The 15,009-nt window shown below is 59.1% G+C and overlaps 1 protein-coding gene and 1 long non-coding RNA gene across 2 annotated transcripts; one reads left to right on the forward strand and one right to left on the reverse strand.

Moving 5' to 3' along the window:
* The first annotated feature begins 6,455 nt into the window (after positions 1 to 6,455).
* Msx1 (msh homeobox 1) lies at positions 6,456 to 10,446 on the forward strand. The gene is made up of 2 exons (XM_003464347.5): positions 6,456 to 7,157; positions 9,308 to 10,446. The coding sequence occupies exons 1-2, from the start codon at positions 6,686 to 6,688 to the stop codon at positions 9,748 to 9,750; spliced, it is 915 nt and encodes a 304-aa protein (XP_003464395.1). The 5' UTR covers positions 6,456 to 6,685; the 3' UTR covers positions 9,751 to 10,446.
* Positions 10,447 to 10,450: 4 nt separating this feature from the next.
* On the reverse strand, positions 10,451 to 14,299 carry LOC134471406 (uncharacterized). The gene is made up of 3 exons (XR_010040872.1): positions 13,238 to 14,299; positions 12,117 to 12,754; positions 10,451 to 11,358 (listed from the first exon to the last, which is right to left on the reverse strand). It is a non-coding gene; the product is annotated as an uncharacterized LOC134471406 (long non-coding RNA).
* Positions 14,300 to 15,009: the final 710 nt, after the last annotated feature.

Raw genomic sequence — 15,009 nt, forward strand, 5'->3', positions numbered from 1 at the left:
GAACTTTTTAAGGTCTTCTGACGTCCTAGGGCGCAGCCCCTCCTCAGCCTGAGAGAGAGGGGGAGGGGGACCTGCCCCAGCCTCTCCCAGGGATGCAGCCCCTCCGGGGAGGGGGCAGGGCAGGGCAGTCACTGCACAGGCCCCAGCCCAAGACCCCCCAGAAGAGGGAGGAGCCTGCTCCATGGGCGGGGCTTATCGAGAGCCACGCCCCATCTGGTCCTAGCCCTGGGAAGCCCTGGGATTAGTGCAAGCCGCATTTGCGACCGACCTTGTGCCCAAACGCCGCAATGAAAAGAGGTCCGGAGGCAATAGCTCGGGTGCCGGGTTCTAGTCCTGGGGTCCCTGTGCTCTCCTACGGGACCTGAGCCGAGGGTGCCCACCACGGGATTGCTGTGCGTCTAACCATGAGCGCTATGCTCTTTCACCCCGTGGTCACGTACGGGTGTGGCCCTCCTGCGGGTCCCAAGGATGCAGGTCACTGGTCGTAGAGGACCCGTTGAGACGCCCCAGCGCCAGGTTTCTGGCCCTCCCTCTCTCGGGACGGGATGAACACTGGGCAGCAGACCAGAGAGCTGTGTGTGAACCCAGTTCCGCCCACCCGCTTCCAGCTCAGAGACCCGGGAAGCGACTTCTGTTAGGGCGCAATTTCCTTGAGCTAGGGCGTCAGCGGGAGAGGGTGGGCGCTTGGGGCAGGGGGGGGGGTCTTTCTTGAAGCCCTTAAGAGGGGAGAGTGCCCGGAAGGAAGTGGCTGGGGTTGTTTTAACCTGTGCTGTCCTCGACTGGGTGTCACCCCTATTTCAAAAGGCACACTGGCTGCCATTCCTGGATGCCCCGTCCCAGCCATACCCATGCTAGAGTCCTGGGACGGTGGGGGTGAGCGGACTCTCAGTTACTGCCTCCTCAACTTGCCAGGCCTGCTGAAGTCTTTGCCAGTGTTCTTTGGGGTCCTCATTGTGAGCCTTCAGAGAAGGTGCATGGTGCAGCCCTTGGTCCAGACAGGGAAACAGGCTTAGAGTTGAAATTACCAGCTGGAAGCCCTGAGCAGGGGTGGCACCGGGGAGAGACACTCTGGCTGCTCCCCAAGGTGCTCCAGAGGGAACTCACCAGGTGGCCCAGCTCCACTGACACGAGGCAGTGGTTCACCCTGAGTCCTGGCCGGAATGAGGAGCACAAAGAGCGCAGAGAGAGCAGAGAAGGCCATGGACAGGCAGAGAAGCAAGCGAAATGGTGCCGCAGGGGGACAGGACACCCAGAGGCTACAGGGTGGAGAGGACTTGGAGGCCTAGAGATGGAAACGCCCAGAGAAGGACTCCGAGTTGGGGACACAGACAAGAATGTGGAAAGCAGAAGGACTGTGCTGGGGCCCCAGGCCCCACCCAGCCTGATCCCCATCCCGACCCGCCCATCTCCCCCAGCGGATGGCAGATGCGCTCTTCAGGAGCTCCCCCGTCCTTGCTTTGGCCCCAGCTCCACCCACCCAGCACTTTGCAGTTCACTGAGCACCCAGCACCATACTCGGGGTCTCAGCCTCTCCTCTCCCTCCCTGGACGCCTGCACCAGGCCACTCGACCTCCCTCTCTCCACATCACGTCCACATCATCTCTGCGCCTCTCAGACGCACACATGGAGACCCAGAAGCACTGGCTCTCGGCTGGCTGTGCCTCGAGCAGTTGGGACCTGAGTTCCTTTCCAAAGCTCTGGGCCCAGCCAGGACCCTGGGGGGCAGAGGAGGCGGAGCAGGAGGGAGAGTAAAAGCGCTGACCAAACCCCCATTTCCCAGATTGGGGGTGGGGGTGGGTGTGGACCGGAAGGCAGCGCTTCAGAGCATTTGGTGTTTTGGAAACACCTAAAGAGAGGCTGCTCCTGGGAGTGGGAAAAGTGGATTAAAAAGTGGGTTTCAGGGGTGTAGACTCACCAGCATCCAGATCTTGTCGACATCACTAACTGTGTGACCTCAAGCAAGACACTTAACCTCTCTGATTCTGTTCTTTCATCTGGGGCCGGAAGGATAATAATACCTATTTCCCAAGGTCCAGAGAATTAAACGAAGTTTGTGAAACCTGTGTATGAGGCCTCACACACAGCTCTCTTCCCTCATCCCCTCTAAAACCCTGCCCTCCAGGCCTTGCTGGAACTGAACTGGGGCCCTTGGCCGGTCGGGCAGGGCCAGGATGGGGGGCATTTAGTCGCCCCCGGAACCTGGGGGTCTGCCCCATATTTCCAGGCTTAAATAACCGTGCGCCTTTGTTATTCGTCGGCAGCAAAGTGGTTCGTTACGCCTGATTGGTCTAATTGCTTTGAAATGGGATATATTATCTATAATTATAGAGCTCTAGGAGGAGCCGACGGCCTCTGCTTTCATCTTGCCCAAGTGCACCCTCTTGTCACGATCACATTAAGTTGGGCCATTTGGGGGGTGGGGGGGCTTTCTCTTCCCCAGATCCTAACCCCCTTACCCCTCCCGAATTTGAAGACACAAGGGAGCATGTGGGGGAGGGTAAGGAGGGGTCCCGAGTCCTGAGTCAGGCTGTGTCTCTTCCTGGCCACGCTGGGTAAAATCCACGGCACACCGGAGAGGCGTTCGAAAGAAGGAGAAAACGCTTCAAATAATAGCGATTTTGATGCGGCGGTAAGGAAGGGCTCCAAAGCTCTCCGGAGGCACCAGAATCCTGTCAGGGTTCTGGACGTCTTGCTCGGAGCTGTGTGCTGGAGCCCTGCCGTATCTAGATTTCTCATCTCGTCAGGGGCTTTCTCTGGAAAGCTATGAAATTCTCCCGGCACGAGAGCGGCTCCCAGGCGGCTTCTCAAACCTGACTGCCGTCCCTCCACTCCTAGGTAACAGAGGCCAAAGATGAGACGCGGGATCCGGAGGGCCCCTGGCAGGTTTGCAGATCTGGGGACAAGGCTTACCCCCCCCCCACTCCACACCGACACAAAATACCTCTTCCAGGCCCCTCTGCCGCCCTCCTGGCGATTGGTGAATTCCCACCAAAATCAATCGTTCCGGGTAATCGGTTTTCATAGCACATTCACTCCATTAAAGAGGATTGTTTGGGGCTCCTAATTGCCGGGGGATCCCACTGAGCTGCACATTTTAAAAAATGCACAGGGGATTCCTGGGCCCAGGCCACAAAATGTATTGGAAAAGGGGAGGGGGAGGGAACATAAACAAAAACTTTAGGGAGGCGACAGCGGAAGCTGCAGTAACAGACGAGCCCAAAGAGGCGTCCCGTCCGGGTGCAAGGCTCAAAGAGCAGCAAGCCTTAGGACGGGACCCTCCTGAAAGTTAATTTTTGTGGAAGAGGGGCGCATCTCTAGGAACCACGCCGCCCTGCTCCCGCCCGCCCGGGCACACGTCCTTAAAACGAGAGTTGGATGGGGGAGGGGAAAAAACCCACCACGAGTTTAGTTGCCCAGGAAGTGGTCGCAGGAGACACTGTCTTTAGGACGCGAGGTGCAGAGGCGCTTTGGGGGAGGGGGGCAGTGCTTCAGGACAAGGGAGGCAGAGGGGAAGGGAGGGGGCCGGCGAGGACTCGGGAGCGCCAGAGCTGAGCTTTATCTGCCGCGGGCCAGCCCTGCTCTTGCCAGGCATGAATTACAGCCGTGATCCAGGGCGCCTGGAAGCGCTGGGCAGAAGCGTCCGGGTGGGTGCTGGCGGCGAGATAACAGGCGCAGCCCCCCACCCTGCAGCTCCTGAGCGCAGCAGCCCGGAAATCGGTCAAGGCCGGAACCAAACCTAGCCACAGATGCGCCCTCCCACTGCTCCCCAGCGCGCGTTGCGCTCTTGCGGGACTGAGCCGTAGGCACCGGTAGAGCAGCGCGTGGTTTCTTCCCGCCGAGTCCCCTTTCTGCCCCCAGCACCTTTTCCCGGTGGCCGTACGGCGGCCCAAGGGGAGCCCCGCGCCGTAGGGATGCGCGCTCCAGGCTGAGACCTGCGCTCGGCACCCGCGTCCTCTCCTCGGCGACGCTGGCACCCCGAAGGATGCGGGTGCGGCAGGGTTCGGGGACGGGCTCGAGAAGCACCTCCGGGCCCGGGGCGCGGGCGGTTTGCTCCCTGGAGGCGAGGGCACGACTTCAAGGGCCCCTGCGTCGGCTGCAGCCTTTGATCCGGCCGCCGCTGGCGCCTAAAACCAACATCCTCGTCTGCCTATTAGGCGCGCTGAGGGATCGTGACAGATTGTTTATCCCCGCAATTAGCGACGCGGCCCTTCTCAGGCCGCCTTGCCGAGCCTGCGCCAGGCCTCTTGAGCCGGGCGCCTGCGGCCGCTGTGAGTTTTACCAGGGACCCCTGCGTGCGGCGCGGCTCCACTCTCGGGGTTCGAGCCCCCCTGGACCCTAAGCCCAGGCGGACTCCAAAAGGCCCCAGACCTTCCCCGCCCGCTCGCTCCCTGAACTTGTCCGCCCAGTGCCGCGGCTGTGGCTTGGCCGATGCGCACTTATCCGGGGAGAAAGTTTTTAGTTTCATCAGATCCTCAAAACGATCTGAGAGTCAAACATTCTGAGCTGCAGGACGATGACGACCGAACAAAGCAAAGCCCCGACGGAAAGACACGCTGACCGCTTTAAAAACACTGCCAGGAAGAGCCCAGGGCCCCGTTTCCTCCCGCTTGCACCCCAGGGAGCGCGGATCGAGCTGCCTGCTGAGAGGCTGGCGCGGTTATCCCGACCCAGTTTAATTCGAATCGCGAGGGACAAAAGTGCGCTGTCCCTCCGGGGCTGCGAACAAGGTGTCTGGCCCACAACCTCGCTGAGCTGGGCTTTAATGTGGGGTGGCGCGAGCTTCTGCCTGCGTCTCCTCGGGGAAACTTCGGGCCCCCCCACCCCCTGGCACAGCGTGCCCAGCTGGGCAGAAGCGCGCCCGAGGCCCCAGGCGGCCCGGCGCCCCAGCTGCAGTCTCCTCCGATGGGCAGAAACCAGGAGAGGCCAAATAAATCGTGCAACTTCGAGTCCTCGCGAACCGCCCCCCCCCCAGGCCTCCACGCGGCCAGGGGCCTGGAGTCCGCAGCCTGACTCCTCCCGCCAGACCCCGGACGCCGTCCGGGTAATAAAGTTCCTGGTCTAGTAATTCATTTTCCTTAATCTGGACATCCCTAATCTATAGCTTTTATTGCGCCCAGTTAAAAGGCAAGGGAATTCGCTGTCCCTGCGCGCTCGGATAATTACCCCTAAACGGCCGCGGCAACCCCTGGTGTTTCCTGGAGATTAGAACCCTGCGGCCCTCAAGGGCCAGCCTGGTGAGCCGCCAATCACCTCGCCAGCGCCCCGGGAGCCGCCGGCCTGGGCCGGGATCAGAGACCATAAAGCAGGAGGTACAGAAAGACCCGGGACCAGACTGGAGTTTGCAGGTCTCTTGTATCTTTCCAACTCCAATTCGTTTTTGCTCTTTTTCAACAGAAAAAAAAAAAAAAATCACGTTTCCTCCGAAATTGGCAAAACAAAAGTTCTTAAGCCAAACCGGAGGATCCACTCCCAAGAGTTACTTTTTCTCCTGGCCTTCTCTCCCTCCCAATGCGCCTCTATCCCTCGGCGATTAGCGACCCCGAGATAGGGGCGTATTGTTGTTCCCGCGGACGGCTCGTCTGAGGTCACCTTAAGGCCAGATCTGTGTTTTGTTGACGTTTTTGTTGGTTTTATTTCAGTAAATGCCCTCACAAAGGGATCCGGCTGCTCCTTTCCCAGCCGGTCACTCGTAGAGGCGACACCCGCCCCAGGAAAGTTGGGGAGATGGGGTGGGGGCTAAAGACAGGTCCTGTAAACCAATTCTAGATCGCAATGCTGTTAGCTATCCTGCACCCAGGCAACTGACAGCAGCTCGTCTTCCTCCGGCAAACTTTGCTTTAACTCCCGGGCAGACACAAAGGCTCACTCCTGGGGGAAATTGTGAAGACTGAAACAGAGGAACAGAATTACGAGTTGTAAAACATAGATATTATTGTGTCTTTCTACTAAGACAGACAACCTTGCGCATATGTTTTTACACATAGGAAAGGAATTTGTAAGAAATGAGCACAACTGAAAGGGGCGCAGATCGAAGAGAAAGTAGAGAGAAAAAGTAAGACTGAAGGAAATGGTAAGAGAAATGAAGCAGCGAAAGAAAAGGGGCAAAAAGGGGGGAGAGGGACGGGGGCCATAAAAGAAGGGGAGAAGGAAGATGACAGAAGGGAACAAGACTCAGTTCTCCAGGAACACAGGAAGACGGAGATGCACGGGCACCGAGCCGACTGGGGCCGCCGGGCCTTAGCGCGGAGCAGTCTCTGGGTGCCCCCTCCCCTCCTCTGCGCCCCGGGCCGCCCCAGCCCCTCGCACCCCCAGGCCCAGCGAGCCTCGGGGCTCGTCCCCAAGAGCGCGGCCCAATGGACCGCTCCGGGCCCGCCCCCTCGCGCGCTGATTGGCCGCCGCCGCGCTGGCCTCGCCTTATTAGCAAGTTCTCTGGGGAGCTGCGCCGGACCCGGAGCCCGCGAGTGCGCTAGGGGAGCTCGGCCTGCGCGAGGCGGCGGCGGCGGCGGCGGCAGGGAGCCAGGCCTAGCGCCCCAGCGCCCCAGCGCCCCAGAGCCGGCCTTCGGGAGCGGCGGGAGGCGCAAGCGCGGAGAGCCCGCCCGGCCAAGGCCCCGGGCGCTCCCAGGCCGCCTGAAGCCCATGCCTGGTGGCTGGCCTGTGCTGCGGCGGGAGGGGGGCCCGGCTCTGCATGGCCCCGGCTGCTGATATGACTTCTTTGCCACTCGGTGTCAAAGTGGAGGACTCTGCCTTCGGCAAGCCTGGGGGGGGAGGCGCGGGCCAGGGCCCTGCCGGCACCGCGGCCACGGCGGCCGCCACCATGGGCGCGGAGGAGGAGGGGGCCAAGCCCAAAGCGTCGCCGTCGCTCCTGCCCTTCAGCGTGGAGGCGCTCATGGCCGATCACAGGAAGCCCGGGGCCAAGGAGGGCGCGCTGGCGGCCCCCGAGGGCGCGCAGGCGGCGGGCGGCTCGGCTCAGCCGCTGGGCCCCCGGCCCGGGTCGCTGGGCCCCGCAGACGCGCCCTCCTCGCCTCGGCCGCTTGGCCATTTCTCGGTGGGAGGACTCCTGAAGCTGCCGGAAGATGCGCTGGTTAAAGCTGAGAGCCCCGAGAAGCCCGAGAGGACCCCGTGGATGCAGAGCCCCCGCTTCTCTCCGCCCCCAGCCAGTGAGTAGCCGAACCCGGCAGGGGCTGGCCGGGAGGGGGTGCGGGACCCGGGGGCGCCTGGCGCGCACCGGCGCCTGCCTGTCTCGGCGTCTGGTACCTGTAGCTGGATACCTGGAGGCCACGCTGCGGGGCGTCACGGGCTGCGGGTTGGCTGCTGCCACCCAGGAAGAGCTCGGGTCCTGGCGGAGGCCCAGCTCGAGGTCCATTTTCGCGGGCTCCTCTCCTTGGCGTTGTGACGCTGCGGGGTGGGAGGTCACTTGCAGGACACCCAAGCTGGGGCACCGCTTCCCCGCACCCACAAAAGGACCCTGCTTCACCATCTGACCTTAAAACCTGCTCCTCTGCATTTCTCCGAAGGACAGGATGGGTCGTAGCGGCCCGGGCATCTTCCCTGTGCATGGAGTTTCACTTTCTTCTAACAGGCTGCCCCCCATCCGATCCATCGTATAAACCTCTTTTTGCCAAGAGGTTCCTCGCGCATTTCAAGTTTGAGGCAGCGGCTTAGGGCGTCGGGTGCAGGGCTGATCCAGGGGGAGGGGCAGCCTCGGTCCCGTAGAGGGGGCGGGGCAGGCACCAAGTCTGCGGAAGGCGCTATCTTTTCCAAAGCTCTCAAGCCTTTGGGACTGGGCCAGCGTGAAGGACACCAGGCACTAACAGCTCGCCCTAGGGCAGGGTAATTCCAAAGCCTGTCGGGCCCGGGCTTCTGTGCCCGGCGAACACTCCTCAGAGATATTTCAGGAGCACGGGAAATTCCCAAGTTTTCCTCGTTTCCTTCGATTATTTTGTGCAGCATAATAGTAGCATAAATTCAATGGCGCGATGCTGAGGAATGATTTTTATCTGGGGATTAAGCGTCTTTGAAAAGCCGGCCCCTCCCTGGGCCTAATGGCCAGTGAAGGTGGCCTGGCGCTGGGTTGTCCCTGCTAAGAAGGTGACGTTTCCCTCGCATCTGCCCCTCCGGTGGCCCTGAGGAAAGCAAGTCTCAGCCAACAGCTTCCCGGACTCACAGTGGCTGGGGGAATAAGGGGATATTAGCTCACGATTTCATTTGACTCACATCCTGATGGTCAGAGAGACCAAAGGTCATTACCCAAAAAAAGGGGGGGGGTGCAGGAAATGAGAGAAAGACTGTATAAGCAAAACTCGAGTGGCCAAGCACCCTCCTTAATCCACCTTCCCCTGGCCAAGCCGCTGTGTGGGCAAATCTTCCTCCCCACTCGACTTCGAGAGTTCAGCTGAGGGCCTTGGGCCCAGCATCCCAAAGTTAACTGGGTTCTGGTTGCCCTGGAAATAATCTGTTGCATGTTTTATCTGGGTTCAGGTGAGCGATGCAGCTCTGGAGAGAGAGGTGCACACGGTAGCCCCCAGTGCCAGCCCTGTTCTCCCTCCAGGTCTCCATCCTTGAGGGTTATTTGGAAGCCAAAATCAGAAGACTGTCGGGCACCGTAGGTGCCTGCCAAGAGCCACAATCGAAGCCACCCCTGAGACATATTAGAATATGTCTCGTGCCCAAGAGAGAAGGAGTATGTCAGAAGAAGGTATTTCTCCTCTGCTCAGAGCACCTGATATGTTTAAGAGGGTGGGGTCACCATCTTACCTCTGTGACAGCCACTTCCCCCATCAAGGCCTGCCCCCAGGACCCTGCAGAGGGGGGGGGAAGCGCAAGATTTGGGGATCTGGAATCTACAGCAGATGGTGGCCCCGCCCAGCACTGGGTGCTTGGTGGGCACGGATGAATGTCTGGCAAAGGGCATAAAGCTCTGTGTGATGTTGGGCTGGGTGCAGAGCTTCTTCCTGTGGGTTTTGTTGCCGGTATTGGCATCCGCCGGTCAGTGGCTGAGGCAGAGGCCTCACCGTGAAAGGCCGTGTTAACCTGCCGACCTGAGCAGAGGTGTGTCTACTAATGCCCAGCTGAACGTGGGCACTAAGGTTTTGAATATGAGTGTGCTGCATCTGGAATCTTAGCAGAGCATTTGCAAAAAGTAGACAGGACTGTCTTCCTTGTGGGGATGCAGCCGGGACTGAAGGAAATGTTTTTCAAAAGCCTTCTTCGGAGCTGGAGTTGGCACTGTGTCGCCCATGCTGTAGGCCAATGACAGCGCCGCTCTCGCCCTCTTAACCCCCTGCTTCTTTCTCTCTCGGCCCCTTAGGACGGCTGAGTCCCCCAGCCTGCACCCTTCGCAAGCACAAGACCAACCGGAAGCCGCGAACGCCTTTCACCACCGCGCAGCTGCTGGCCCTGGAGCGCAAGTTCCGCCAGAAGCAGTACCTGTCCATCGCGGAGCGCGCGGAGTTCTCCAGCTCCCTCAGCCTCACCGAGACGCAGGTAAAGATCTGGTTCCAGAACCGCCGCGCCAAGGCCAAGAGACTGCAGGAGGCCGAACTGGAGAAACTGAAGATGGCAGCGAAGCCCATGCTGCCCCCGGCTGCCTTCGGACTCTCCTTCCCCCTCGGTGGGCCAGCGGCCGTCGCGGCAGCAGCGGGCGCCTCGCTCTACAGTGCCTCTGGCCCCTTCCAGCGCGCCGCCCTCCCAGTGGCCCCGGTGGGACTCTACACTGCGCATGTGGGCTACAGCATGTACCATCTGACATAGGTGGCCCGGTAGTGCCCATCGGTGGTGCCAGCTAATTCCTCCAGTCCGCCTCTTCTGTGAGCAGCAGGATTCCTACAACTGTCTCCTCACTCAGCACCGCTGACCCCTTCCCTTTAACCCCCACGCTCACCCGGATTCCCCTGATTGCTCCCTGAGATCACTCTCTGAATCTGATCCCATCCCAAAAAGTGGCTGGGAGAGTCATTAGTACTGGATCTGCACAGGCCCTCGAGCTACTGACGGGCAAACTTGGGCCAGAGAGGCCAAGAGATTCGTGCAAGGTCCCACGCAGCAGAACGAGCAGCGGAGCAGGACAAGAGGCCGCTGTGTCTGCGCACTGCTGCTCCCTGCCTCACACCAAGCAGGAAAAGTGGAGAGAAAAAGAGAACATTCGAGAAGATGCCATCCCCTTCCTTTGGAAAATTTAAGAGCACTCCAGCAGCCAAACATTGCTTTGGGGGGGGCAGGGCACACAGACGCATTTCGAAGGTAGGTTGAAGGGGTCTCTTTCACCAGTACCAGAAAAAAATTGTAAAATTAAAAAAGATCTGTTTCTATTTAACAGTTCATTTCCATGGCTCTCAAGACTCCCTTTGGAAGGGATTGTGTGTACTATGTAATATACTGTATATTTGAAATTTTATTATCATTTATATTATAGCTATATTTGTTAAATAAATTAATTTTAAGCTACAAGCAGTGATCTCTTCACTGATTCAGTCTTGCATTTTAATTTTACTTCTTCACATGTACAGTTGCTTTTGCAGTTTCACGATAGCTTTACACAGCAGCTTTCAGAGGTGACAGGATTGCAGGCACACAGCAGCAGGTGTCATTTGGAGCACACAGGACAGAATACCTTAGCAAAGTCAAGTGGAGAATTGGGGCAATTATCTAGAATAATGAGGCTCAATTTTCCATTTCCCATTCACTTCAAGCTGAAATAGACACTTGCTCAGGCGACCCATAACTGACTCTTTATCTTCCCTCCCCTTTTAACCTGTCTGTGAAAACAAAGTGAACTCCCAGAATGGTCCCTGGCTGTAGGCAGCTGAACGAGCCGGTTCCCACCTCCCTCCCAACCTGGTTTTCCCACAGGAGGCCAGAGGAGAGAAGAAATGGCTTTGCCTCTAAGTCGTTGCCAGGGTGGAAAGTTTGTGGAACCACTTTTGAGCTGCCAGATGATAGTGCCTTTGCACCCCTACTGCAATCCCCATGACAAAAGCAGAATCACATGGCCTAGGGACATCAGAGTTCCCAGGAAACCTCGGGCCTCCGTAGACTCCTCTCACCTTGGCAATCTCTTAGCAAGGCCCTGCTCCACAGTGCTCACAAACTTGGCTTTTCTTTTACTTAATAAGTTCAAGCTCCAGGGAGAACATACAGTATTCGAACAACTACCAAGTCAGGCCTGTTGGCAGGAATTCGGCAAAGACGTGGGAGACAGTCAATAAAGCCCATTATGTTCCCCATACCTCTGGGTTCTCCATAGTGTTGGGAGGCTCGTTTAATTCTCACCAAATATGTGCACCCCTCTTCCTCAGCCTCTGTCTGCTGGGCGGCTTTTGCAAGCAAACTCCACACAGGAAAGTCCTGGGCAGCCTTGGTCTGTAGCAGTTAAAAAGAGAAGCAGTAGATCAAGGGCTCTTAGGACTGGGGCTGGCACAGGATGTAAGGAGAGACCAGCAGCCATCTCTCCACAGACAGAAAAGGAACTCCAGTGCACTTGCCTTTTCTAGCCTGGGCTGGAGGTCAGCCTAGGAACTCCCAGAGCCCAGGGTTGAGTGGACCTAGCCCCTGTGCACCCAGCACTGCTTCCAGGTCCTTGGACCCTCCCTCCCCAGGTGCTAGATCCCAGGTTCTATCCCTTCCCAGTGCAGCTGTGGTCTGAACTTGTCCCAGCCCTTGCCCTAAGAGGAGACAAAGTTGCTGTGGAGTGCTATTCCCCACAGCAGACAGTCCTAGAGGGGACTGGGCAGGGACCCTCAGCCCAGGGCTTCCAGAAGCTTGGCTACACATGACCAGGTTTTGGGACTTCTCATCCCAGAGGAGTTCCACCCACCAGGTCTCTGACTTCTGTGCCCTTGGGGCCTGTTAAAGGCATCTGAAGGCTGGCACTGTCCTTACAGATACTTGCAGGCAGAAAGGGTTACCCCCAGTTCCTTTTCTCCATAAATTAAGCAGCTCACCAAAGACACCTGCAGTTCGCCCTCACCCCCAGAACAAATGTGGGTTCCTTCCTGAAGACCCTCTGGCAGTTCTCTGGTCTTAGTGGATTCTGTTCTGTTGATCCAAACCAGCCTGTGACTGATGGGCCGACCTCGGATAGGTGAGCTCCCATTACCTCTCCACCTTGGTTTCCTCACCTGCGGAATGGGCCTGCGGCTCTCCCGCCGTCCCAGGGAGCCTCCTAGCGCCGACCAGACCTGAGATTTCTCAGCTCCACGGATCACGTTTGCAGCGCTGGAATCCTTTCTGCTTCTTGGGTATAGAAAAATGGCAGGGCGGGATCGGGTGTCCCCCTCAGCCGAGCTCTGGGGCCTCGCGGCTCCTCTGAGTTTGGTAATTTAGGGTCGAGGCAAATTTAGAGCAACATAATTGCGGTAATGAGCAACGGTTCGCTCTCTGCAGACGCGCCGCGGCTCCAGCGAGGCGGTAGCTGCAGGCGAGGCGGGCGCGCTTCCCCGCCCCCTGCGCACCGGGTCCCGGTCAGCGTGGAAAGGGCCCGGCTACCCAGGGGGCCCCGCCAGCGCGCGCCTCTGCCCCTTGATAAGTTTCCCCTCGACCTCGGCAGCGGCGTTTTTTTTTTTTTCTTTGATTTTTGGTTTTTTGTTTGTTTTGTTTTGAATTCCTTCTCCTCTGGCCCTTTCATTCCCCCACCCCCGCTCGGAATACCTTTTCTCCACAAAGTGTGCTCACAAAAGGCGCTCAATAAATGCTGGCTGGCTGCGGGCCGCATGCTGGTGTAGGTGACACTGGTGCGGGGTGACGCCCCGGCCACATTCTGTGGAGCCCAGAGGGAATTCCCTGCAGGGCCCCGCGCACCACTTCAGGCCCACTCTAGTCCTCCGAACTCAGGTCCCAGCTAAAAGGCAGAGCAGTGTGGGCAGGGGGACCCAGGTCTGATCTTTCAGGGATCTGCTTCTCGATCCATTTAGTACCTTAGGGTCTAGGTGCAGTTACCACACACGGCGCTGGGCGCCATTCTGGAGACCGAGCCCGCTAGCTTTTGCAGTCAGAGCCTACTATGTGCTGAGGCTTCCCGCCCGAGGGTGGCTGGCAGCGCACTGCGCCCCAAATGTGCAACCGGGAGGACTGAGGCCCCGGGAGGTGATCTGGTTCCCTCAAATTAACAGGCAGACAGGGATGCTTTCCTCTTCGCCAAACCACCCGGTGTTAGAATGGGCCCTGGAAAACCAGGTGCTGGGGTCTAGGGCCTTAGCTCCGAGTTCAGCTCCCTGGACCCTGGGCCGGGCTGGCATCTCACCTCCCCGCATGCGCAGCCTTGCAGGGGAGCCGCGGGCTGTGGACTGCGATTCTGCCTGTGCTGCAGGAGAACCCAGGCTCCCTTGGCCTGGATACTTTGGGCAAGAGCGAGGTCAGCGCGTGTCCGGGCCTCCCAGTTCGGTTCAGGTCTGCGGGGTCCCAGCATCTGACCCACAAGGCTGGATCGAAGAGACTGGAAAGTTCGTTTTAGGGTTTGCTTCTCCGCTCAAGTTCTGAACACAGACACTCGCGAGGCGGAGACCCGAGCGCCCATCCCACTGTTGTGTCCCCTTTCGTGACCTCAGACCCCGAGGTGAGCCCAGCTGGGTCCAGGTCTGTACTCCTCCCGCAAGCCTCGGGGGCGCAATGGGAAGCAGCGAGCAGAAGCCGCGGCAGCCTTTCAACTCGGCGGCTGGCGCCTGCCTGGCCGGGCCCCGGGGCCGCGCGGCCTCCCTGGCTCCGTCCCGCCCTCTCTGCCACTTGCTTGCACCACCGCAGGCGGGGGACAGTCCCTGCCACGGATGCCCCCAAGAACCCCCACCAAGCGCCCCTCCCCAAGGCTTCCCGCGCCCCCACTGACTCCCGGAAATCCCTAGCGCTCCACGCTAGCTTGAGTCCCCTGCGGGCACACAGCGGTCTCCACAGGCCCCGGAGGAGCCCGCGTCACCCCGCTGCTCCTCCACAGCGCCCTCCCGCGGCCTCAAGCCCTGCTCTCCAAGAGCGCCTCCGACCTTGCTCCCTCCAGCCTACAGGCGCAGACGCAGGCATCATGAGCACAGCGCCCCGAATTACACACCAGACCGACACGCGCGGCACACAGAACAAGCATCTGACACCCACACGACATACCTCGCACACGCACAACCAGCGCACATTACCAACCCTCCACAACCGCGGTGCGCAATACACGTTCACCCACAATCAGGCGCCAACACCCGCGCGCTGCGTTTCACAGAGGGATACGTTCCACTCCTCGACGCTCCTTTCCTGAGACCTGGTGACCTGGGAGCCACCTAATCTTGTGTCCGTGTGGAAAAGGAGACCCAGAGACAGACACAGATGGATTCAGATAAAACCCGGAAAGGAGATCCAGCGAAATTTCAGAGGCAGGGACCAAAAGAGGAGGCTGAGCAGAGAGAGGCGCAGGGCAGACGGCTCACTGCACCCGGATGGGAGGATTGTGTGTGCACGCACACGCACGCATGCTTGTACACGCAGGGCCTGGCTCCCACACACATGTGCACGGGTCTCCTTTCTCTTGCCCGTGTGCTCCTAGGGGCCCCAGCTCGCCCGCAGGTCGGCCTCTCCTGTCAGCGCAGAGCACTGTTCTCTAGACCCGATGTCCTGCTTCCGCGTGGGTTAAATGCAAGACCCAGGTCTGCACTGTCCCTCAGGAGTCAGGCTCCGACCCAGGATCGGCTGTCAGGAGAAGGCAGCTGTCGGTCAGGGCGGTCTCTGGCCTCCGGAGCCCAGGTCTCTGTAGATGAACTCCGGTTTCGGCACTTATTAGCTGTGCGACTTGGGACAAATTACTTAAATTCTCTGAGCCCCCTTTCCCCAGAGAAAAGGTGTGGGCTTGCAAGAATTCTTACTAGTACGGGGATAAAGAGGTGCTTGACATCCAGCAATAAATGGACTGTGAATACCTCCGAGAGCCGAATATCAAAGCGGGGGCTGGGTCTGCACCGACCAGGAGTCCGAGGACCAATGACTAAGTGCGGGGCTGGAATCCAGGCTTCTCCCCAGGGATGGTGGCCTCTCTTTCCCTGAGGT

Source organism: Cavia porcellus, unplaced genomic scaffold (assembly GCF_034190915.1).
Source record: "Cavia porcellus strain 051 isolate PalLab524CR breed Dunkin Hartley unplaced genomic scaffold, mCavPor4.1 scaffold_18, whole genome shotgun sequence".
Classification (NCBI taxonomy): domain Eukaryota; kingdom Metazoa; phylum Chordata; class Mammalia; order Rodentia; family Caviidae; genus Cavia; species Cavia porcellus.